Source organism: Colius striatus, chromosome 3, assembly GCF_028858725.1.
Source record: "Colius striatus isolate bColStr4 chromosome 3, bColStr4.1.hap1, whole genome shotgun sequence".
Taxonomy (NCBI): domain Eukaryota; kingdom Metazoa; phylum Chordata; class Aves; order Coliiformes; family Coliidae; genus Colius; species Colius striatus.
In genome coordinates, this window is record NC_084761.1 from 8,264,353 (window position 1) to 8,289,215 (window position 24,863).

At 40.6% G+C, this 24,863-nt stretch overlaps 2 protein-coding genes across 8 annotated transcripts in view; one reads left to right on the forward strand and one right to left on the reverse strand.

Moving 5' to 3' along the window:
• Positions 1 to 1,004: 1,004 nt before the first annotated feature.
• CEP20 (centrosomal protein 20) lies at positions 1,005 to 6,803 on the reverse strand. 5 transcript variants are annotated; one of them, XM_061994085.1, is made up of 6 exons: positions 6,732 to 6,803; positions 6,068 to 6,265; positions 4,819 to 4,903; positions 3,928 to 4,067; positions 2,233 to 2,268; positions 1,005 to 1,430 (listed from the first exon to the last, which is right to left on the reverse strand). In XM_061994085.1, the coding sequence occupies exons 1-6, from the start codon at positions 6,757 to 6,759 to the stop codon at positions 1,354 to 1,356; spliced, it is 564 nt and encodes a 187-aa protein (XP_061850069.1). In that variant the 5' UTR covers positions 6,760 to 6,803; the 3' UTR covers positions 1,005 to 1,353. The 5 variants fall into 5 exon arrangements, 3 of the variants coding, with proteins under 3 accessions (XP_061850069.1, XP_061850070.1, XP_061850071.1); XM_061994086.1 differs by lacking the exon at positions 2,233 to 2,268; XR_009818522.1 differs by lacking the exons at positions 2,233 to 2,268; positions 4,819 to 4,903 and having other exon boundaries at positions 1,343 to 1,430.
• Positions 6,804 to 10,243: 3,440 nt separating this feature from the next.
• ABCC1 (ATP binding cassette subfamily C member 1 (ABCC1 blood group)) overlaps positions 10,244 to 24,863 on the forward strand; it is a 55,103-nt gene continuing 40,483 nt past the window's right edge. For 2 of the 3 annotated variants that reach the window (XM_061994124.1, XM_061994126.1), the window contains exons 1-3: positions 10,244 to 10,403; positions 23,442 to 23,618; positions 24,362 to 24,487. In XM_061994124.1, the coding sequence (XP_061850108.1) occupies positions 10,356 to 10,403; positions 23,442 to 23,618; positions 24,362 to 24,487 (351 nt within the window). In that variant the 5' untranslated portion in view covers positions 10,244 to 10,355. Of the gene's footprint in view, positions 10,404 to 10,586; positions 10,992 to 23,441; positions 23,619 to 24,361; positions 24,488 to 24,863 lie in introns of those variants that run through there. The other variant, XM_061994127.1, reaches the window with a different exon arrangement.

Genomic DNA, 24,863 nt, shown 5'->3' on the forward strand with positions numbered 1-24,863 from the left:
AGGCACAATCCCATGGTGGTAGTTTTTACACTGATGGCTCTTCAGCCATATAGTTGAAGCCAACAGTGGTGTGAGCACACAGCAAACACTGAGGGAACAGAGATAAATTCTCTTGGTTCACCCAGTGGACAACTACAATTGGTGCAAAGCTACAGAGACAGATTTGATCGAGGTCTATTTGCGAACACGTGTCCTCTCCTCCTGGGAACTGTCCTGAGATACTTATAAGCCAGCAAATGAGGAGCTGGCAGCATTGCCAAGCACACGCAGGGGATGAACTCATTGCTGAGGCTTCAAACGCATTCTCCTTTCAAGCCATAACTGTTCTCTGCAATTTCACACTAGAGCAGAAGCCAGGCTGTTTATCAAGACAAAAGAATACCTGTAATGCTGAGTCAAATCAAGATAAATGCAAAACAGCTCAAGGTCCTTTCACTCACATTCACAAACCACACGTTCTTGGCATTTTTCCCCTTACTGTATCATCTATTTAACATTTAGGATGGTACTCTCAGAACCACTGCAAACATTAACATCTACACATTTTGTTAGAGTGGAGAAAAATAGCTAACCTGTTATTTTTGAGATACCCATGTCAGTTTGGCTTTTAAAAGAAATTACTGTTTCAAAACATGTAAATACCTTGGCTAAGAAAAAGAAGCTCTGGCAATCAGTAATCTACTACCAGCTTCTAGTTTCACCTGACATGGAGTTTCATGTCATTTGTGGGAAAAAGACAGAAGTTCCTCCTCTCTCACACATTCAGCGTTGCATTGTACAGTTTACAGCAACTCCAGATGGAAAAGACTTACCCTCGTTTGTTTGCTGCCATGAAGATAAATATAGTACTAATTTCTGGAGAATCAGAAACATCTATTCCTCTAAAGCATTTTAGTTTTTCATTCAAAATTTATTTTGCCATGCTTACCCAAAAGTAGCAGCTGCTTCTTAAAGAAGAACGATCAAAATGCTTAGCTTGAACACTTTCAAAATACCACACGGAATAAAACCGAACAATTTTATTCAGAATCACAGGGAAGACACAGGAAGATGTGAGGAAAGTGCAGAATCAAAATGTATCTGATAAACTTATATAAATTAAACCCAGTATTTTCAGGCCTAGTTCTAGACACAGGCTTCACTAATCTGACTGGATACACAGTTTTCCTTCTATCTGCACTGGAGGAAGAGAACCTTTGCTAATGTCCTTTTGGTTGACAAATAGTATGACCCCGTTATCCTGTCCCATGGGTAGATCTAACAAACTGAAAATGGTCCCACTGGCCACAATGATGAAATTTCCTAAATTAATTCTTACAGAGCATGACATGGCAAATTAGCATATGAAAGGTATCATCTGTTTATACTTGGTAAAACAAGGGGCTCTTCGATGCTTATGCCAGCCATCCTTCCTGGTTCTGGAATTCTGTCTGAAATATGAAACACAGACATAAGTGAGAATGGCTCCACACTGAAAGAGAGGAGGTTTACATTACATGTAAGGAAGACATTGTTCCCTGTGAGGATGGTGAGGCAGCGGCACAGGTTGCCCAGAGAGGCTGTGGATGCCCCATCCGTGGAAATATTCAAGGCTAGGCTGGATGGGGCTTTGACCAACTTAGTGTAGCGGGAAGTGTCCCTGCCCATGGCAGGGGGTTTTGGAACGACATGATCTTTAAGGCCCCTTCCAACCCAAATCATTCTGTAATTCTATGAAATATCCTCACACATTTGGAGACCCAAAGGTGTAAATGGTATTTTCTACTACTATCAACTTTGATAGAGAATCTTATCATAGGAAACCTTGGCAATTTTACAAATACCTTTTCCATACACCTGTATGAGAGAAAAGCTTTGCATTGCTCAGGATTAGACTTCAGACCTCAGCTACAGTGAATAAGCTAACAGAAACACCAGATCCCACAGATTTTATCAGCATTCCCAGTCTGGATATCAGATTATTGGAATATTCATTCAGCTAAATAAGCAAGATAATTTCTAATGTGAAAAGCAAACTAGCAGTTTATGAATGCAGCTTAATCAAAATAGCTATATAATTAGTATTTCAAACCCACTGCCTTTAGGTCTCCATATTCACACAGAAAATCACTTCAGACTATAGTTATTTAAAGGTTAAAAGCCTTTGCACTGTTCTTTAGTTCAAAAAGCAACGTGTTGCCCCCTTTACAATCAATCCCGAGTTTTGTAACTAACTTACAATTAAATCCTCACCTGAAATTCTATCGCAGTCAATAGGGCAAGATGACCCTGCAGAGAGTCAATTTCAGAACTGAGGTAGGAAATTATGCTTTAAAAACTATTCTTCTACACGCTGAATTTGTTTTAAAATGGAGACATTTATGACAGGAATAATTATTTTATAACAAAGAGATCATTTCTAGCACTTTTGGTATTGAAATTTTATTTCTTCAGCTCCCTCTTCTGGCAGAAGGAAACATTGTCTCAGTGACAAGGTGCTTAGTACCTCTCATGCTTTTTAGATGTCAATAACATCTCAGGCCTCATGTGTTTCAAATGTTTTGATAAAAAAGAGATAGTTAATAGTACTAATACTGTAGCGCTGAAGTCTCCCAGTAGAAAGTGAAGTAATACGCCAGGCAGAGTCTTTGAAGGAAAAAAAATGGACCAATGATCCCTTTTATTCCTTAGCTTTGGCAGTATGAATTGTAACCAGTCAAAAAGCAGATCAGAAAGGGAAAATAAGATTTCTACAGTCAATGGGATCTGAATTATGTCTTCAGGAAAAGTTTATGCCCATATACAAAACTGACAGCTTAGGAGTTAAGAACATTCTATAGAAATTAGGTAATCAGATGAGAAAGAGAGATATGCCCACTATTTAACATGCTTTACTGAAAACTTCAGTTAACTTCCTGTATTAAATTGCCCATATAATAGGATTGTCTCTAGCTGACCCACTGCAGATTTGTAATAGCATAAAGCAGTACGATTTGGCCAGTTTCACTTTTAGGGAAATGGTAAAGCAATCTGGTGGATGTCCCTTCTGACACTGAGAATTGGGATATTAGTATTTTCTGGTCTTTTCCAGTGACTTCAGAGCAACAAAACTAATTAGAGTAGCACAGCTGTTCAATTTAAATGAGTTTTCAGTTTTTAACAGTCCAAAAGTCTTAACAGAATAAAGCTAAACATTTAGGGTTTTCTCAATTCCTTCTAGTAGCCAACAAGTTAACAGAAGTAATAGGAGCTTTACAGCACTTTGCACTGTTGAGAAATCACATACATTTGGCAATTTAAAAAAAGTCTGGTTTATAAATAAAATACATTCCCATATAAGAGAGGAAGTTCTACCACTGTCACACCTGAAGACCAGTCAAGCATTTCAGAAGGCAATAAGATTTCTATGCCATATATGAACAGGCTGCCCAGGAAGGGTGTGGCGTCTCCTTCTCTGGAGGTTTCCAAACCCACCTGGACGTGTTCCTGTGTCAGCTGATGAAGGGGAACCTGCTTTAGCAAGGGGTTGGACTGGATGATCTCCAGAGGTCCCTTTCAACCCCTAACATTCTGTGATCCTGTGATTCTGCAGAGATGCAGACCTAGGAGCTGGTGTTAAGTCACTTACTTAAACAAAGGCACATATATGGGTTGTTTTATAACTGATGGGTTCGTGGTTTTGGTGTTGGCTATAGTAGGTTCTTTCTTAAAGGAATACATGAGCAAAAGGAACACTCAAGTCATACAGCTTAATGGTACTTCTGAGGTATAAACACCATTCTGATGAAGAATTTCTCTTACAATAGAGGTGTCAACTCAAAGCACTCCTTGCACAGAAGAGGAGGTAAACTGCATCTGCATGTTTACGCTGTTACAAGCATAAGTATCATGTAGGAAATCTAGTCACAAATAAAACTTATGCTAAAAGGATCCCATACCCACACACACCTTTTTGATTTCTCTCAGTAGATGGTTTGCCAAGGTTCTGCTTTGGATAACTCATCAAAGACACTTTTGGAACTGTATTCTGGGCACCTTCTTCTTTGCCACCATGTAAGAAATGAGAGATAATTCCATACAGGAGAGGTCTGCTTAGGAGAGAAATTACAAAAGCAATCTATGAAGTTTATGAAATACTGAGCATTCAAAAAACACCCTTTCATCAGAACCCCAGACCTCAATGTTTATTTCTAGAGTATGTACAGATGTCTTCAGAGTAATTACTTAAAATACATCATGCCAAGTGTCATACAAGCACAGAGCTAAGCCTACCCCGAACACCAACACACTCCTAAAAAGCTCACAGTATGAGACACTCCCAACTAAGCTCCAGTTCCCTGTAGATGAAGAACTGGAGCATGCTTAGCACAAGAACACAGATGCACATTCTCACTCGTGCAGTGTTAAAGATCAGACTTTGGTGGGCTGCACATCCCAACCTTGATTCTTCCTAAGCAGCTGACATTCTGTCAGCACAAGCTAGAGAGAACACTGAAGGTGCTTAAACCTCTTTCAGTACCCTAGCTGCTCAAGCATTCTGAAGGTATATCTAATCTCAGTACAATAACCTTTATATTGCTCCATAAAGCAACTCACTGATACACGTATCAGAGCGTATCTGGAGAATGCCACAGAGTTGGCAGAATTAAATGTTAGTTTTGAGTATGTTTGAAAATGGCCTTGTATTTGACATTGAGTTTGAATCCAGTATGTCAGAGCAGCCCTGTGATCTAGTCACATTTCAATTGGTGAGAACATTTATTTGTCATTTATAATACTACTAAAGAGAAAAATCCACGTAGAACAGCATATACTGTGCACTCCAAAATCACTCCTTACACTGATTTTCCATTTGTGTCTTCAACTATGTTCAGCTCCTTGGCAAGAAACTGTCTATCCAAGGGCACTTCAGGCTGGCCAGATTCTGGAAAACAGATTTCCCCAAAATTCTGAAGACTGTTAAGAAAATCTCCAAAAACAACATCTCCAATTAACTTTTACAGACTCTAAGGAGACTTTGAAAGAGAATGAGAGCACATACGTGTCTTTTAGACTATTTATATCTAACAGTTTGTTGTAATTTCAGGGAACTCCCATAAACATTATTGCTTCATACTCAAATAACTAACAATAGCATATTACAGTTTTTATCTTCACTCTAAAGGAATCTATGAAAAATATTAAATAAGTTTTACAACAGAGAGATAAATTAATCAGGAAAACAACTTTCTCTAAACAAGTACTGTCACTAGATTCCGCACTTTACAGATTGTCTTCATTCCCTCTTTTGCAGATGAACCTTTGTGCCTGGAATTTTCATAGTGAAATATATCAAATTATAAAATAGCAAATGTAATTACCATATCTAAGTACAACTACAGAACTTCAAATTTCAAATACAAGGTACAATAGCTGCAAAAATAAGTGCTGTACCACACAAATTACAGCTACCACTTAAAATTGTAGTCTAAACACTTCTGTAATATTTGTAGTTTAGCACAGCCAGTAGTAATTAACTGCAGTTGTTAAAAATATGGACCTTCTTCATACTCCTTTTTTATTATTTAAGCTGAGAACATCTAACCAAGTTTCTGAGACAGTCTATAGGCATAAATTGCCAGAATTGATGGAATTTAGACTATCAGCTACTTTATATATGCAATATTTTATTTCTCAAACAAATTTTGTTGATTTGTGGGATTTCTGCTTTTGTTTACCTATGTGCTAGAGAAGAAAAAAGTGATATATGTTTTTAAAATATTATTATCCAAAAGAAAAGATTTCAAGAAAGCTATTTTGAATGTTCAACCTGCTAGCAAGTTTTCTTGCTCTTGCATCAACTGCTCTGTCAAAGCATTTACTTCAAGCTGACGAAATAAAGAGTACACTTTCCTGAAAAATGATGGTATGATTTGGTTTAATGCTGCAAGTAAACCTGTGGAGTGTCCGTATTTTATTTATTTCCAAGGGAAGACAAGATTGTTCAGCTTTGTCCCACTTATTAATTTCACAATATCACTGGAATTACTCAATCAAGCGGTAAATGTCTGTTAATATAGCGATGACAACAAAAATTCAGCCCCGGTACCTGCAGTTAAAACAGATGCTGCGTATTTATATTTGTTATATTCCAGATATTCACGAATTAGTTCATTGATTAAGAGATTTTCATGAGACAGTGGTGGCCGTGGTTGACTTTGGTCATCCAGCGCATTAAAAACTTCAGCTCTGATCCTTGCTTTTATTTGTCCAAGAGCACCTCTTTTTTCCAGTGTGTCCTTTAAAACTATTACCACAGAAAAAGATCTGTTAATGTAAAGCTAAATGTATTCAAGCAACATTTATCATCCACAATATAAACATCATCTTGGCAGATTCACAATGAAACACAGAAAAGACACCTGCACGTGTGCTGGTAGGTAACAACAGCAGCAACGTGACAGATAAAAATTAAGCCTTTAAGAAGTCACGATTATATGTTTTTTAGTAGCAAACATGCGTTCTAGCAATTTCAGAAGTTACTGGATGTTACTGAACCAAGGTTTCTAACAAGGGACGACCAGACGAAGGTATACGACAAGGGCTCAGCTTGTGTGGAGGCTGAGGGACCCGCGGCTCCCCAGCTGGCTATGTGAGGAGCCGGCGGCCCTCGTTACCGCCCGGGACGACTACGACGCGCAGCCAGCCGCTGGGTGGACAAGGGAAGTCAGTCGAGAAGCCCACCCTCCCCGACACCCCTCCGCCGGCACAACCTGCTTTCAGCTCCGCTACCGTAGCCATGGCCCAACCGCCGCGCCGTGACCCCGGATGAGGCGGCGCGGGGGCGGCCGGCGGCCCGTGCGCAGGCGCGGGGCGGGACTGAAGGCGGTGGCCATGGTGGGAGGCCGCTCGCTGCTGGGAGTCGGGGCCGGGCTTGAGGGGCCGGGCTGCGGGTTCCACCCGCGCAGGGAACAGCCCTACGACCCCGAGTGACCCGCTGTGCTGCCGGGGCTGCTGGCCGGGTCAAGCTGGGATAAAATAATTAACAGTGCCTGCGTAGGGTATATGGAGTTACGGCTCGGAATCGTGCCTGTGTCTGCCCGTAGAGCCGCCCCGTCCGCCGAAGCGAGGGTTGCTCGTCTCGGGGTTGCTGTACTTTTCCCCCCTGTAATTTCAAAGCTTGTCAATGCGGCTTCTATTGGTGGGGGCGAGGAAAACGGAAACATGGAGAATGAGCGAGAGTTTCTCCCTGATGTTTCTCGGAGGAGTCTTACATTCAGTCACTAAAAGATAAACCCTGAATTAAAACGACTTGCCAAAGACGAGCTTTTAATGAAGAGACTTTGCCAAAATGTAACTGTATACTGGGTGTTTTGCGAGTCCATGAGGATCCCTGATGAGTCTGAAGGCGTGTGTGTGTGTTTCATGTTGCTGGGATGAGTCAACAGTGTTTATTCTGTGAACGTATTAAGTATTTCCCAAAGGAAATGCAGCCAGTGTGGATGAACAAACTGGGTTTGTCATGGTCTTCACGGAGCAGCCTGCTTGGGCTTGAAGGAAAATGTGAGTCTTCTTAGGCAGTAAACCACTTATGGCCTTGAAGTCTGTGTTGGAGGATATTCTTGGGATTTTTGTTTGGTTGGTTGTTTTATGTTTCCTCTCAAAGCAAATATTTATATTATGAGCTTCCAAAGAATCTCTGGCAGGGGGCAATAAACAAAATTCAGGAAAAAAAGTCTTTAGAAGTGATTGTGAAGTTCATCTGTTCCTTTAACATCACAGTAATTTTCAATGAGCAGCACTAAGTGCCTTTATCCTGTGTCTGCTGCTCAGATCTCTAGTGATTAATGACCTTTTACCTTTAACATGTGTAGCATCTTCAGTCAAAATATTTTTCTCTGCATCCTTCCAAATGTTTCCATGCTGTTGTTAGTCACTGTTCTATTACACCTAATTTCCAGATGCCGAGTTGTTGCTGTTTTCCACCCAGTATTCCCTATCCACCTTTCATTTGTATCCTTCAAAGTTCAGAGTCCAAGGATAGAATTTTGGTTTTCTTTCTGGTTGCAAGGAAACCTCTTTAAATAAGATTGCAGCTTTCATTTTGTGTATTAATCTGTGTTTTAAAAGATGCTGTTATAACAATGGTCTGTGAAATCCACATTCAGTGACTTTCTGGTACTCTGTGATCTTGGTTCTGTATCTCTTCGCAGGTTTGGCCTTGTGTCAGTTCTGGTTTTTATCCTCCACAATAAATACTTTGAGTCTGTTACGTTTTGCTTCTAAACTCATTTGCTTCTTCTCACAATAATTTTGTTGCTCTGCATTTTTTACTACACTTTGGTTTACATCTTTGGCATTGTTGCATTGGGGATGGAATTAATTGGCAGGAAAGTAGTCTGAGGTGCAGATCCAATTATCTTTATTTGATGAGAAACATCATTAACTTGGTGCATGACTATTGATACATGGACAAAGTGGGGCTGGAAAAAGAAGTACTGTATTGAAGCAATTAGAAGGTTTGAATCTTGAAAGTGTAACTTAAGTTTTAGCATTGTTACTCTTTTAGCATACAATAATATCTGGACAAAGACATGTGCGGGTAAACATTTTTCTTCATACTTATTATTTGTCTTTTTTGGCACATTTACTGCATATGTTCTCTACATCTTGTATAATTTTCCGTGGTATCATTTCAACTATTCAGTGCAGGCAGAATATGTGTTTAAGTGCAAGCTCTTAGAGGTTATATTTTCTATTCAGCATTTTTTTTTCTGGTTTTGGATTTCATTAATAATGCCTTTAAAAAAAGAAAAGCTCTTCCAACTTAACTACAGGATAGCTTTTATTAATTATCAGAGCTATAACCATTTATATGTGCCGCAGACCAGCCCAAAGTGTTCCTTATAGCTAAGGGACAGTAGGACAACAAAGGCTGGAAACTATGATATAACTTTTTCAACAAAGTGAGCATTGAGACATCAAAAAACAACCTCCCAAGGTATTTAATGCAGTTTCAAGATGAATGTAGAGAATGTGCAAAACAGGACAGAAATATTGTTAATAAAATTAAGGGGAACTGGATTTTAGCATTCAGTTTTCTCTTGCAATACTATAAAGGTTTTAACATCGTATGAACTTGAGTATGGGTTAAAATGACACAAACTTGTATAGCTTCTGACACCTAATTTGTTTGATCTTTCTGTGATGCGGAGACCTCATCTTGAGTACTGTGTCCAGTTTTGGGCTCCTCAGCTCAAGGACTTCTGGAGAGAGGCCAATGCAGGGCCACCAAGACGATCAGGGAACTAAAGCATCTTCCTTATGAGGAAAGGCTGTGGAAACTGGGGCTGTTTAGTCTGGAGAATGTAAAAGAATGTTTTGAGGTTCTTTATGCAACTGGTGTGATTAAAGCTTTCGGATATTACTGTTGGGTAGTACGTAACCACCCTGCTCTTTCTTGCAGCACATGATGCCCTTCCTACATATGCACCATCTATTCCAATGTTAGTCATCTGAGCGTCGCTATCAGTGGGTTTAACCAATGTATTTTAAATAGGATGTGAAGAGCACACGGTGATTCAACCAAATGCAACCGCAGTGGCAGTGCAGTTACTTTAACTAGTACCACTCTTGGTGCAAACTTGGTTGCGAGTGAAGCTGTTTTGGTTCAGTTCATGTTAGTCAACTTGAACTAGTTCAGGGGTTTGAAACCAGTTTAACTGGTTCATGTTGTAAAGTAACATCTGAAAGTGAGACTAGGCTTTCGCTGTGGCCTTCCCCCGAGGACGGCGCCTTGCCTCTGTCCTGCAGGGCAGTGCGGTTCCTCTCCCTGGATGTGCGTTGGCTCCTTGTGCCCGAGGGTCAGCGCAATGTCACGGGGAGGGGCATGACGTGATGCCCTCCGGTGGCTCTGTCCGAGGCGGTGGGCAGGCGTGTTCCACGGCCGGCGGTGCGAGACCCGAGGGGCTGCCGGGGGCAAGTGACGGGTGGAAAGGTGACGCGGAGGCGCGGGGGGGGGGGGGGGGGGGGCGGCAGCGCTTACGCCCGGTTACGGCGGCGCGGGGGCTCTCTGCTGAACAAAGGCACGTCTGGGGACTGGCCGAGCTGGCAGCCTCCCGAGCCCATCCTCCACCCTGGCCAGGGAGGCACGGGCGCACTCTTGAGCGGCGGTGCCGGACCGTCCCGAAGCCGCAGGCTCCCCCGCCCCCGCCGAGGCGGGGCTGCGCAGCGCGGGTGGCGGCGGCGGCGCTCGGCATCCCCGTGACCGCGGAGCCAATCAGGGCGCCGCGCTGGCGCTGCCGGCCCGTCTCCGCCCGCCGCCGCCCGGGCACCGAGAGGTGCGGGGAGGGAAGCGCTGCGCTGCCGCGGACACCCGCGGTGCCTCGCCGCGCCCCATGGGGATCGAGAGCTTCTGCAGCGTGGATACCTACCAGCCCTTCTGGGTGAGCTGCGGGATGGGGCCGGGGCCGGAGCCCGAGGGGACTGGGCCGGGCGGTGGGGGAGCGGGAGCCTGCGGTACCGGCGCGGAGCTTGGACGGAGCGCGGGGTGCTGCGGCTCCGCGCGCGGAGTGGCCCCGGGCTGGATGGAGGTGCGGGGCCGGGGGCTCCCCGGTCCCCGGCTGGCTGCGATGTCCTCCGCGCCCGGGTGGCAGAGCGGGAGATGGCTTGCCTCGTGTGCGGCGCTTCCCGCAGTGCTTTGCTGTCTTTGAGTGCTTCGACGGGGAAACTAGACAACGAGTGCTTGCCTGGGAGAGTGGAAACGAGTTCCCGAGTGACCGGGTGTTTCTGCCACCGCTTTTGGCCGCTCCTCTGCCTTCCTCAGGGTTCTACGGGTAGTAACAGTAGCGGTGACTGGCTGCTGCCATCGTACCCAAGAGAAGTGTGCTGTTCTTGCGAAGGAGGCCAAAGATAACGCTTTCTGCAGGCTAGCAGCTGTATCTCATGTTTGCGTAGCAATGTTTTCGCTCTTCCTTGATGAGGAGTGGTGAGCTCAGCGCGCTCCGGGTGAACTAAAAATCAGCTATGCACAGGTGAGTTCTGTGGAAGCGTTGCAACATGGGTCTTGCTCAGCTGAGACACGGGGTTCCTCTGCAGAGGTGCAGGTGCCTGCAGCAGGAAAGCCGCTGGGAGGGCAGGAGGGTAGTGAACGAGGTTGTATGTTTCTAAGGATGTGTGGAGGTTGTGTGGTGGAAGGGAAAAGAGTGAGCTGGAAGTTAGCAAAACAAGAAGTAGGTTGAGAGCTACTAAAGGTAACAGCAAATGTGTTTTTTCTTAGACTTGTTCAAAGAACTTGTCCATATATTCATTGGATCTTTGCTAAATAGCATTGAGCTAATAACCTGCCTTACTAGTGAAAAAAATGAAATCATATTCAGTCAACTAATGCTGCTGTACTATTTGTCTCAAGAGCCATTAAGATACTACTCAGATGTTTTTAAAATTAGTAAGGCTTGAAGATATTTAGTTTTTCAAACTGAGCAAAAGTGACTCTGTTAACCTGCGTTTACATTGCTTATGTTGGTACATATTTTCAGCTACTTTTCAAGTTTCTCAGAACTGGCTAAATTACAGGTTGCCATCAGAAAAGGCTTCTCCTAGAATGAGATGTTTCATTTTGAAGAGCTTTAGAGAATACATTTTTCAGACTTTGGTTTATGAAAAAACTAAGTAGTCGTGTGAAAAAGAGGTGCCAGTTCTTTGACTTGTGGAATTGAAACATCAGATAGAAGCAAGAACTGCACTGGGGAAGTTCAAAACAACTAGTTTGTAGAGGATTTCTGATGGTAGTTTCTTTTGTTACGACAACACTTAGGATTCTTACATAGGCTACAGCCATTTCTGATACTTATGTGTTGCAACTACTCTGTACATTTTTTTTCCCACCAATTGTGTTTGTTACCAAGAATATAGATAGTTTTGTGATTTGTCATCCTTCTCCACAGAACATGGAGTCTGCTTTTCATGTTATCCAGTTAAAGATCCTGTGGGTGTGGTTGGTTGATTTCTGTATTCTTCTAATCCTGCCAAAGAACACTTGGGCATTCCAGTTGGTGTAAGATGTGTCTGGAAAAATCTTCCTTGCTCAACTCTGTCCTCATGAACACTACTCTGTATCCACTTTGTTGCATTGTTCTCTGTAGCAGTAGAAGGTGGCAATGCTAGTTTAGGTGCTTATGGATGCTGAGGCTGCTTATTTTTTCTGGTATTTCTGTTGTTGCCGCTATTGGAAGTTGAACTTGAAATGGATTTGCAGAAAATGCCCATTTATACACAGTGTTTCACTGGACTTACAGAGATCACCTCTGTGTGTGCTACTGCCTTTGCTATCTTATGGACTGCGCTCTTTTGCTTCTCAGAGGTGGGTGATGGCTAGATACCTGGTGGCACGCATTACTGAGTTCCTGTGGTGAATTATGTGGCCTTGTCAGTTGTTTTCCTTGGTTCTGAAGCCTTGCTAGTGGAGCTGTGGGATTTCCCAGTACTGTCAAACTCATATTCAAGGAAGAGATATTTGTGTCATGGGTGGTGCTGAGTTTTGGGCAACTCCGTTTAAAATTGTAGGGGGGAGTTTTCGGGTTGAAAGGACGTAATGGACGCTTAAAGATTGTATGCTAATCTTCTTAAGGTTTTCTGGAGAGGATTTTTCATGTTTACATGCCCAAGGAATGTTATTGTTGAAAGTTCTTGTCTGAGAATTAACTAGATTTGGTTTATTTAGTACTTTGAAAGATCAACAGCCCGAGCAAGTTTGCCATCTTCTTCACTCTTTTTTGTTTTGTTTCTTAACCTCACTGTTTCACCTCTGTGCCCCCGCTCAGGTATTAACTTCACAGCTATCAGATTTGCTTCCAGAATGTAACTGTTTCTTGCATCACTTGTGGAAGAGTACTGTTTCATCTTTGCTTTCTCTAACATCACCGAATATCTCAGAATGAGTATCCTGTCCATAATATAAAGGTACAGCTGTGTAAGGTAAAGTTACTACTTGCTAACAGCTATTGATGACAATAAAAGCTTTAAAATACTCTTCTGCACTAGGGATAGTGTTTTACACTACTTACATTTCACTTCAGTGGCTTTAAAGGCCTGTTCAAACTGGAAAACATTTTTGTGACCTGACATGCTGAGATAGCTTTGCCTAGAGTATCATTAGTGAATAAATGCAGTCTACCTTGCTTCAGTACCAGCATGCAAAAAAAACCAGTTGGCTGAGGAACTCTGGCATTTTGGGAAGCAGAAGTGTCAATGCACATGTAGAACTTGCTGTACACTTTGGCTGGCTGACCTAGCTCTCTGGATACATTCACACTCACGTGATAGATGGTCTCAGTGCAGTTACGCTTTGATGAAATAAGTCTGCTAGTTTTCCCTTCTTTTGCATGCAATTTTGAGCTAGTTTCAGTTTCTCAGAGTTTGTAAACGATGCAGTATCACATTTAGCTAAATGTTGTCACATGTTGGAAATTGCTAAAGGAAGAGAAAAAGAGTTTTTGTGACCCTTTGAGTTTTCAAGGCTAACTTCTGATGGGGTTTTTATGAAAAAGAAGTAGGAAACATGAAAGAAAAAGTGAGTTCACACTTAGTTTCTGACAGTCCCTCTCTAAGTGCTCTGCTAGGTTTTTACAGAAACTCTGTTATTCATTCATTAGAAGATGCTTATACTTACAGGAACGTGAGATAAACGGTGTATATTTATGTAAGCTTCTATCATGTCCTTCCAGGCAAAGGCACTGCGGTTTTTAAAAAGTAATTTAGATAGAGGTTAACTCTGATTCTTCTTCATCTCAGTGAAAACTTAGTGGATTTTTTTTTTCCCACATTTTTCTAGTTGAGTTTTGGGTTGTTGAGGAAGGATTGAAAGCAAATAATTCCATTCACTTCTATGAGGAAAAGCGTATTTTCATCTCCTCTGTTTTGCTCTGAAAACTAAGAGTCTTGTTGTGATTCAACCTGTGTCTGCCTGGGTAAATGCAGGCCCATTTCTTTGCTGTTGGTACAGAAACCTTTTGCACAGCCTCTTCTCTGTCAGTAAAAAAAAATCATCTGGATACTCTTCCAGGTTTAGCAATTCTTCACAAACTACACATGGGAAACAGAATGGATAAGAAAAGGTGAGGCAGAGCCTTGCACACAGCTTCCAGGGACCAACTTGATGGGATTGTTCTCTGCTTTCCTTGCTGTTGTGTACAGTTCTGTCTGAGGCTTTCAGGCATGTTTCATCTACCTTAATAAATGTAATTTTTTTAGTATTTGTCCAAAGACATGTTTTGTATTTGTCTTGACATTGTTGTAACTAGGAGAGATCCACCAGCCTCTCTCAGCTGGTTGCAAGCATATTAGGATCTTCTAAGACTATAGTGTGGCTTGTTAGGATTCGATTAAGAAAAAAAGTCATTATTTAATTCATTATAATGATTAGCTTACATTTGCAAAGGGATAGCGTGACATTGGCAGCTGCTATCCTTCTGTTGTTTATGAGGACACTGGGACACCAATAATTTTCCTGAAATAGGTTTCTGAAAGAAACCCAAACTTTTTACATGAGGAGTAATTCCATGTTCTCAAGGTCTGTGGCTTACATTTTGATGCATTAGATAAGCAGTAAATTAGCATCTGTCTTGTAACTCTGCAGCTTTTTGCATGGGATAATATGTTCTGTAGTGTGTCTTCAGTGTTTGTGGCAGAGCTAGGGGAGGGAGTTTGTGGTGCTGAGTAAGCTTGATAGAAATTAAGAGCTTAGCCTCTTCCTTTTGTTGTGAGGGTATCAAGTTTATGAATGTGTGTGACCGAGAGTGTGCAGATCAGAAAGCTATATATATTTGCTGACGTAGGAAGGTCGTATGTGGATGGCATTTGGAACAGAGGAGGAGCAACAGCAGGATGTTAAACAAAAACTCCTTTACACAGATGGTGCCTTTATTATAATCAACAGCTGATTGCCAGATTCTCATGGCTTGGTTGTCCTTGGGTTTTTTAGCAATGAAAGCCAGGGGCTTATTTGCCAGCTTTCTTTAGTTTGAACCTGTAAAACATTTTTGCTTGTCATGTGAACAGGGGTCTAAATTTGCTTAGAACTTAAACTAGCTTACTTCTCTTGATCCAGAATAGGTCAATTTAGGAGGAAATACAGGAAACTGAAGCTTAGTAGCCCATTGTTGATGGGGAATGTTTATCGACATGACGAATGACCTGTCATTCTACAGCTGTCAGTTCAGGGTTGCTTGGAAAAGCTAATTGAGGAAACTCCTCCAGCAAAACACCTGCATAACCTGTGCTGTTCCATGCAATTACAGCTCAGTTTACATTGAAACACTGTGCTATACTGGGACTGAGTGAAGGTTAACCCGGGTTGCACTGAAGTCATTCTGGGTCACATCTCTAAAAAGCCTACTGCCAAGTACTGACCTTTTGCGTACTTTTAATAGAGTCAAAATTCCATGCATTACTCTTTCCTTTCTGTTTGCATCTGTGGTAGCTTCAGATACAGTTTATCCCAACTTAAGCTGTGATCTTAATCCCTTTGTAAGATTATTACTCAGGTGTGTTGAAACTTCTCTCAGGGACTTGAACTTGGTTGCATTATGAAGCAAAAGTCCTGACAGCAGGAATTGTTTTCCTGTATCATTTCAGTGAAAAACTTTACAGAAGGATATAAACCATTGTTGTATTCTGAAACTGTGAATAGTAAATATTTTGTTGTTGTGTGGCCAAATATTGTCTCATGGTACTTGTAAGCATGGCAGAGTAAGGAAATGCTATGTTTGTAGAAAGACACTAAACATATTAATTCTGCAAGTGCTGCTGTAATATGTCACATATTTCCCTGATCAAAAAATCCCTCAAAATGCTATAGTGCTAGATCTTTTAACTTCTTGGATTACAAAGCGGGGCTCTTGTAAATTCTGCAGATGTTGCTTTTTCTGGCAACTTGTTAGAACCAACTGCTAATTTTAGGGTAAAGGAAAACAGAGGCCAAATGGACTTTTTTGTTGTTATTTTACACACCTTTTCAGATGTAATGCTTTTGGTAACAAAGGATTTCAGCTCTTTGTAACCATTAGGAAATACTGATGTTTGGATTTTGGACCAGAAGGTACTGACACCTGATTTAAGTTCAGAACCAAGTATTGAAAGGTAGAGGCTTTTTCTTAGCTATGCTGACAAGTCAAATCTGCACTACTTAAGCCATTATTGTTGAGAACTTACTCTTGCTAAAATAATTTCTAATTAAAAAAACATTACAAGAAATTAAGGATACTTCTCTGTTACTAGAAACACTTACTGATGTTTCCCTCCCCTAAATCTTTATATATATGAATTAAAAATTTTAGTAGCCTTGTTTATTATGGAATTATTATTATTATTTTTTAATGTTCCCTTTCCCACTCTACCAATCTTGTCCTGTGACAAATTTAAGAGACTACAAGACTAAAGCTTAGATTTCACAACTACTTTAAAACAAAGCAGGAGGGACATGGTTTCTTTCCCTCTCTGAGGTCTTACTCCAAACGTGCTATTTTGGGAGGCTGGGCTAGAAGGCTTGGTTATGAATGATTTAAGGTTTTTGTTTTGTTCAGACACAAGACTTAGACATCAAAGTCTTAATTGAAGGTCTGTATTTTTTGAACTTCAGCTAAAGTATTATTTGTTCTTTACTTCTCTGACTACTACAAACACTTTAACTGATTAACTTCAGATTTAATAGGCATAGTTTTGTTCCATTCATGGTTTTATGAGGAGAAATGTTCTTTGTTCTCACTGTTTGGTGAACACCCTCCATCCAAGACTCTATTGTCAGTTAAGCGAAGATGCTCAATTACATGGTAAGTTTAGTTCTCCTGTAGTAATTTAAAAAACCCAAATCCCCAAACTGTTTTGGATTTTTTTTTTTCCTGTGGATGAATGTGATCTCCGCAAGACTTTGAGATCTGAGTCTAATTCTTACATCTCGGTGTGACAAGTACCATTACCATTTCTGTTTCATCTTTGGGCTGTTGTTGACCTGAAGAAATGCCTGAGGACTTTGTGAGGATATAAGCACCTATTCTCAGAGGTGACCATGAAGTTATCAGTCTGGCACACTGTATTGTATGCAGGTATATAATTCCATCACTTCTCAGCCCAGAAGTAGTTTTAGACTCTGTGGACATCTGGGAATAATATCAAGTATGTGGTTGTGTGGCTTTTACTTTTTACTAGAATCCTGGTTTTGTGTGTTCTAAAAATTAAAATCACCGTTGTCTTTCATTAAGCACAGAAAGTAAGCATAGAAAGGAGCTATTGGAAAGACAGTGTAAAATCTGTATGAGCATTTAGTTTTTCTTCTACTTCCTATTTGCAGAGTACACCCTTAGATGATACAGTAAACCAATAAACCATTCACTTCCTTTGGTTAGTATAGCTCTTCAAAGGAGTTGGCAGTATACTCAAAGCTTTATTGAAAGAAATCATGAGCTCACTTTATGTGCATTACAACAAAGGTACCATTTTACTTGTACATTAGGCACTAATTTCAACTGCAAGAATGGCTCCATTGTGTCACATGAGGGATCTGTGCATTGGGGTAACTTACTGTTTGTTTTGAAAAAATGATAGAGAAAATAAATATCAGCTAAGGTGGAAAGTTTTGTTTGTCCATGCATATTATGCTACTTCATCTGGAGTTGATTCTAGAGACATTGAGTTCTTTAATGCAAGTACTACTTCTTCCAAAATAATTTCAGCATAGTATGTGTACTAAGCACTTAAAAACATGAAAATACAAAGCTTGTGATGGCTGCTTGTTGTCATACACCTAATTTAGTGCCTTGTTTACCACTGCTAGGGGTGTTGCAGTTGTCTGCTACTTGTTTTTGTGAGTACTAATGGACAAGAGAGCTACAGATGTGGATGTGTTTGCTGCTTGTTTTGGGAGTCTTGGAGGATTTTTCTTGTGTGACTATGTATGGCTTGTTTTATCAGCCTGTCACCTCTTGTGATTTTTAGCTTGAACAGTAAGCACAACAGTGCAAATATGCTGGTGCAGATTATGTATGATTGTGCTTGTTGTGGGCTCTATTCTGAATGTGCTCTTAGAGAAATGATCAGCTTCAGCACGTTTTGTCATCTGACTGCTGAATGTGAATGACAGAGTAAAGCCACTATAGTGTTTTGAGAACATTTCAGTCAGACTTCATGATTTCTAAAGCTAAATTAAATAAAACTCGCTTGACAAGCCAAACAGCTTTGGAGAGCTCTTTTAAGTTCATCACTTGAAAACAGACCTCCATCTAACCTATTGTGATGTCCGAATAGCTTTGTAGCTCATTGTTTTCCTTAATTCTCAGTGTGGTCAACGGTGTTACTGTTTTTACTATTGGTTTTGGTGGAGAATGTTGGTATGAGAGGCTTTTAAATCAAAGTCAGAGTTCCTTTAAAGCAGTCTTAAAGGGAGAGGTCCTTTTTTGCACTCCCTCAACCCTCAAACCACTGATGCTGGGAGAGTGTAGGCTCAGCCATATCAGGCAAATCTCCTATTTGGGGTAAGGCAGGCAGGAAATTTGCTGTCCTAGATAGTGTAGGCTAAAGGCCGATGGTGTTGTGGCATCTGAGGCAGAATGGTTGAGTCAGCTCATAAGTTTATAGGTGCTACACTTGGGATTTTTTTGAATATGATATCTAGAGCTGCCAGACTCTGAGACTTCCTATTTCAATGAGAAAGTGATGATACTATTGTGAAAGTTGTGAGGTGTGATTACAGTGTTAGTGCCTGAGAGAGCTAATTACTTGCATCATAAGCGTTGGATTAAAAGATTTTTTTTTTTTCTGTTAGGAAAATAAGATTGAGAAATCATGGCATTACAAAGGAGGTGGTTCTATGATTCTTCTGTGGGCAATATCAAAGTAGTGGGTACACAGTGATATCAGGGACAAACACCATTTGAAGGTGTAAGCATTGACCATGACGCTAAGATTCCAATGTGCATTTGTAATTTCATTTTTTTAATGTAGGTGTGTGGTGATGTTTAAGTAATTTTTCAGTCACAACTGGTTCATGCAGGTGGATTTAACAGTGTGGTTGGCAGCTTCCATCTCTAGCACACTTGCTCACAGCAGGCATGAAACCGAGTGTTTTTTTGGTCTCTCCATTTCTGCTAGTGAGAATTCTAAAATGTGCTAGGAGTCAAGTAGGATTATTGATGTGAGAACACACGGCTGCTGGCTGCTCACTTAACAGCCTTTCCTGACTGCTGGGGGGAGGCAGCCAGCCATAAGTTCCCATCCAGTGTCAAATACTGTTATTCGTCACATCAGGCACACTGGAGGCAGCTTCCCTGTAGTCTTCCTTTGCTCAGCAGTGGCAGAATAACTGATCTTTTGTTTTGCAACTTTGTCCTTCAATCCTACTGCCAGTGCTTTTATCTTGCCTAATTTTTGACAGGAATTAATTTACTACTTTATTGTCCCAGGGTTTATGCACTGTTAATTTTTAAGTGGTGTACCTGCAAATAGATCCACGTGACTCTGAGGAACGCCAAGCATTTCTTGTGCCACTCTTGGAAGACAGTTTCACTTCAAACGCGATAGGAAGCCTTTTTGTGTGATATGAGCAGACGTGTTATTGGGGACAAAAACTGTGGACTGCTGTTGTTTGTCAGCTGGAGTGCTGATGGTGGAAATGACAACTGAGAAATAGGTTGGATAAATTTAAAATACCCATTTACTATTCTGGCAAACTTGAAAATTGCCCAGGGATTTTATCAGGAGAAAAAGCCCCAACCTGAAGCCATTTAACATCTGAGATGTGGTTCTACTGGACTAGACTTAAACTAAGCTAACAGATCTCTTCTCTCCTCATGCCTACCAAGAAAGGAACAAGAATCACACTGATTCTTCTCCTGTGGTTTCCTGCAGTCGTATGTTGAAGGCTGTTTCCAGATGATGCAATCTAATAGCTATAGTCCTAACCTCTTTTTTTTTCCTCCTCCTCCTTCATGGCTGAAGGCTGCTAGTTTGTGTAGCCTTTCAGTGGATACTTGGATCTTTGTCGTTTGATGTGCTCTTGTAAAGGGGAAGAGTTAGTCACAGTCACAGTGAAAGTTGTAACTTATCTTTGAGATGAGAAAATGGGGCAACTTAGTGCTTTAATAGAACTTGCTAAAGTAGTGTTTCTAAAACTTGTGCCAGAAAAAATGTGATTAATTTGATAATTAATGTCTGTTAACTATAAAGCTCTGCTTCAGTGAATGTTTCTGCATTGATCTGTAAATAATTTTAGAATTCTGGGTTTATATAAAGAAAAGGAGAAATGTGTACTTTAAACCGATAGAACTAGTCTAGACTTGTGTAACTGAACATTGTGATTTGAATATGAACACATGTTGGTTTCATGATGACGTGATTTCCAGCACCAGTTGAACCTCATAAAACTACAATATCCTCCATGAAGAATTTGGGCAACACCTTTCTTTTGCAATGGCTGGAGATCCCCTTGACTTGGCCCACTAATGGCATTAACATCTCAACTCACACCATGAGCCTGCTGTTGCGACCTTCTGACAGTCCCTTGTCCTGCTTGTTGGTTCACTTGAGTGAGCTGAGCACCTTTGGATGGGTGTTAAGTGAGGAACGTGCTGCAATGGCTGCAGGGGAGCCTGCAACTTGATTAATGAGCCATTCACCTGAGTGAAAGGCTTCTTGTGAGCGTACTGGGTGCTCAGCTGCAAACATGGGGTCTACAGCTCTACTCCTGTGTGCACAGCTGCCTTGTGTAGACATAAGCTGAGAGACTTTCACCTAGTGAGTCAGCAGTATACCAGAAAATAAGTATCTTCTTTTTTTTAATCCGTGCATGCTGTCCTCACTTTTTGTCAGCGAAATAAATGTAAAATGGAAGGGGCTACTGCACCTCACTTGTGTGTGGGCATTTCTCTCGGACAGAGAAGGCTAGTGTATTTATGCTAAGCAAACTCCTATTTGATATCAACGTCCTCTGGATCAAATCCTGGAAAAACGTGAAAGAAGACACACTGCTGTTTCTGTAGCTGTTACATCCTACCAGTCATCTTAACCCAAACTGCTCATTTGTCCTGAGTTTCTGTTTTTAACCCTAAAGTACCATTGCATCATATCCTCTTGCTTTTCGTGCAGAAACACCTCCAGATAACTTGCAAATATGAAAGTCAAATGAAATATTGCACATGTTTTTAGAATATCCTCCAACCAATATGCATAACAGTCATGCATATAGTCCTCTTTTATTTAGCCACGTGGCACTGACATGTGCAGTACCTGCTCTGTCCTTTCTGGCAATTGCCTGATTCTTCTTTTCTGGTGTTTTTAAATGCTTGCTGTAAAGTGATAGTAACTTTCTTAAGGAGTGTCTAGATCTCTAAAAATGTACTCAATAAAATCATGTCAATGCTTTTGTTGTACAACTGTTTATATTTTCTCAATTTACTTGTATAATCACATTCACTGTCTTATTTTGTGAAATGTAAACTGTTCTGCGGAACCATGAGGCTTTTTCTTGGCTGTTGTGCAGGAGCAGAGCAGCTAGGACTTAGAAAGCTGAAAACATTTGTGTGGTGGCTAAATGTAAGGATGACTCAGCTGAAATTTCTGGTGATATGCAGCCAGGGAACAAAATAATTATGTGGCTTGCTCACAGTTTCTCACAGCTGCTGCCTTGTCACAAACAACTTGGATGACCTGTATGCAGATACACCAAAACACAATCGGGCATTTTTATGCTCTGCCAGTGTTAATGTCCCTGAATTGGCTGTCTGAGTTTGGAGACTTTTAAAAAAAATGACATGAAAAATGATATCAAGAGAGAATAATTTTTAGAATGCTGTGGAATTAGAGGAACGAAGTAACAGCTTTGTGTCCTGAGCATACTGTCTGTTGGACCTAACTGAGAAATAAGACCTAGATTCTGAAAAGAAATTGAGAGGGAGGTGGGGAAGGAAAATGTTTGTAATACATTTACTTTTTATAAAAAAACCAACAAAACATCTTAGTGTGAAGTGGTGTAATTTAAAGGGAAGCCTACCTTATTGTAAAATAATGTTAGGCTAGCTTTGAGTTAAAATATTTGTAAGTTATATCTTGTTTCTCTTTAGATCTCTTTTCCTGTCTTTGTAATTATGTTTTAAACTGTTCAATTAGTGTAAGATGGGGACAAATAAGGAGCAGAGTTGTGATTCTGAGCAGTGGGATCTATTTGAGGAATGGAGGGAGCAAGCACTACAGCTCCTTTTGGTTCTGTTTACTCATCTATAAAATGTGGATAATGGCACTTAGTTCTGAGACCAGTTCAGGGTTTTAAAGAGGAGAAGGATTACTGACTGCCATTATGTCCTAGTAGTGATAGTGCTATTCTGTGCAGTTTTAAGCTGTGCAACCATCTGAAAAAAAGCTTTGCAACTGAAAATGACACTATAGTTAACAAGACTTTGGGCATGGGACTGCTGCTTTTGGCTATAGCTTTTAAACAGAAGCCTGTGAGCTAGGCTTTGCCTGGTGAAATTTGCAGTCTGTGTGCAGCAGCAGTGTCTCTGTATTGCATCATTCAATTGGAGGGTCAGAAACCTACAGCACTTGAGGAGATGTCTCTTGTGATAATTTTGCAGTAATGTTGGTAATTTTAAAGTAGAATTTCCTTCAGGACTTTTCCTTAACTCAAGGCAATCATAAATATGGTATGAAAGTCCATTTTACTAAATAGCCTCTCATTATAAACAACCCTTGTAGTGGCAACAGAAAGAGTGATCACGTTTGGATGACTCTGTTAGCTTTGATTTGATTGTAAAGTGGTTTATCTTGTCTTTGAGAATTGTGTTGAGAGAAACAGGAAAAAATAGGGATCATATTGACATATGTTTTCCTGTTGTTGAGTAGGAAACAGGCTGCAAGGGTAAGCCTTCTACTTAGCTGTATGCTTTATTGTTACAAATTACCAGTAAGTTACAACTGGATTTGCTGCAGTGAGCTGCAAGACTACTTTATATATAGTGAAGCTCTGTGTCTTGTGCTGTTCACTTTTACTGTGTGGCAGATAATGTTTCCACGCTGAAATTTGGCAATGCAATGTAGCTGGGTATTTATACATACGTGCAGAGTGGTTTTAATGGGAGGTAGCTAGCATTGTCATGTTATTTTTCTGCAATGATAAAGTGTAAATCCTTAATTAAGACTGCTAAAGATCCCGACAAGTACTGTTAAAGATCCTGGTATTACATTTGAGCGAGTTATGTGTTGTTGTAGCTGTGTATAACCAATGAAAGTGACACTGATGTAATCTTGTGGAGTTTTACAACTTCTGTACTGCAAAAAGTACAATAAGATTAGATAGATCACAGAACAGAGCCCGTTTAATACAAATATAAATGGATACACAAGAACAGATAAAGAATGGGGCAGATAGTGGTTATTTCTTTTTTAACTATTGGAATTCTGTGTCTGCTTTTTCTTTACCTCAATCTGTTTTGTCTCCCCAGGACTGGAATTTGACATGGTACACAGAAAATCCAGACTTCACGCAATGCTTTCAGAACACAGTCCTACTCTGGATTCCTTGCATTTACCTGTGGGTCTGCTTCCCAGTGTACTACTTACACCTTCGGTATCATGATAGGGGGTACATACAAATGTCAAGCCTCAACAAAGCCAAAACAGTATGTGACTTCTATTATCAGAATTTATTAAGCTTATCTCTGGTAGTTTGAATCTGTTTTCAACTATGCTTTAGCACACTATTTTTGATGAGTATCAATCTTGACCTCTGCACACTTCATCTGTAATTTGCCTTTTCACCATGTGTTTGATTTCCAAGTCTTTTCTGTTTTCATTGCCCTTTATCAGCAGGCTTTCTGAAATTTACTCTGATGTTGCAAAAAAAAGCATACAAATCCTTTGTAAGACTAGTTGCAGAAGACTATTTTAAGGCAACTCTATCTCAAGATCTTTATTTCAAAAATAAAGAGATTTTATTATCCTTCTAGCTGCTTAAGCTACACAGCATAGATTTGTAAAGCTGCTGCAGGGGTTCTATTCCACTTCTGTTGTGAAATAGTAAGAGAACATTAAGTAGCTTCTTTTTTCCCCTATGGAATAAGTGAAAACTTTTAAGGGCTATAATAACATGGTGTATTGGAGAGTCTTTGTCTCTGCAATGTGTTATTTAGGACTGCATAATACACTGAATTATATGGTACTAAAAAGTAACAATTATTTTCTTCTATTGAGGATCCAATGGGTAAAACCAAATTACTCTTCTTTTATGCATGTTGTAGAATTACCCAGAAGAGATGATCTGATTATGACTCCTCATCTACTAATGTGTAACAGTCCTGTGTTTATGAATATGGTTCTGCTAATCTGTGAGAACTGATGTATGAAATATACTTCTGTATTGCAGGCTTTGGGTGTAATGCTGTGGATAGTCTGCTGGGCAGACCTTTTCTACTCTTTCTGGGAAAGAAGTCAAAATATTTTTCGAGCTCCATTTTTTCTCATAGGGCCTACGGTATTGGGTATAACAATGGTAAGTTCTTCTGAAGCCTTTTTTTCATGCAAAGCCTTAAGCATTGACACACATCTTTGTATTATAATGTTGTAATTCTATAAGCTACTAGCTTTACATACAGAGTTAACCAGCAGTTGCACTATGAAATATTGACTCTGAAATGTCTGCTTTCTTTGAATTAAATAGGACAAAAGTGTCCAGCCCAGCAGTGCTCAGTGTATTGCATGCAAGCCCGTGCTAGTTGTTTTGTCTTGCTCTGGTAGGCTTGAGCTGCCATTTGTTTAACAGCTTGACTCAAGCATTGGGTGGAGGAATAAAGTCAAGAGAGCTAATTAAACCTAAATAATACAAACCACAATAAACTTGGTAAAAGACTGTTGAAGGCACTGTGTTA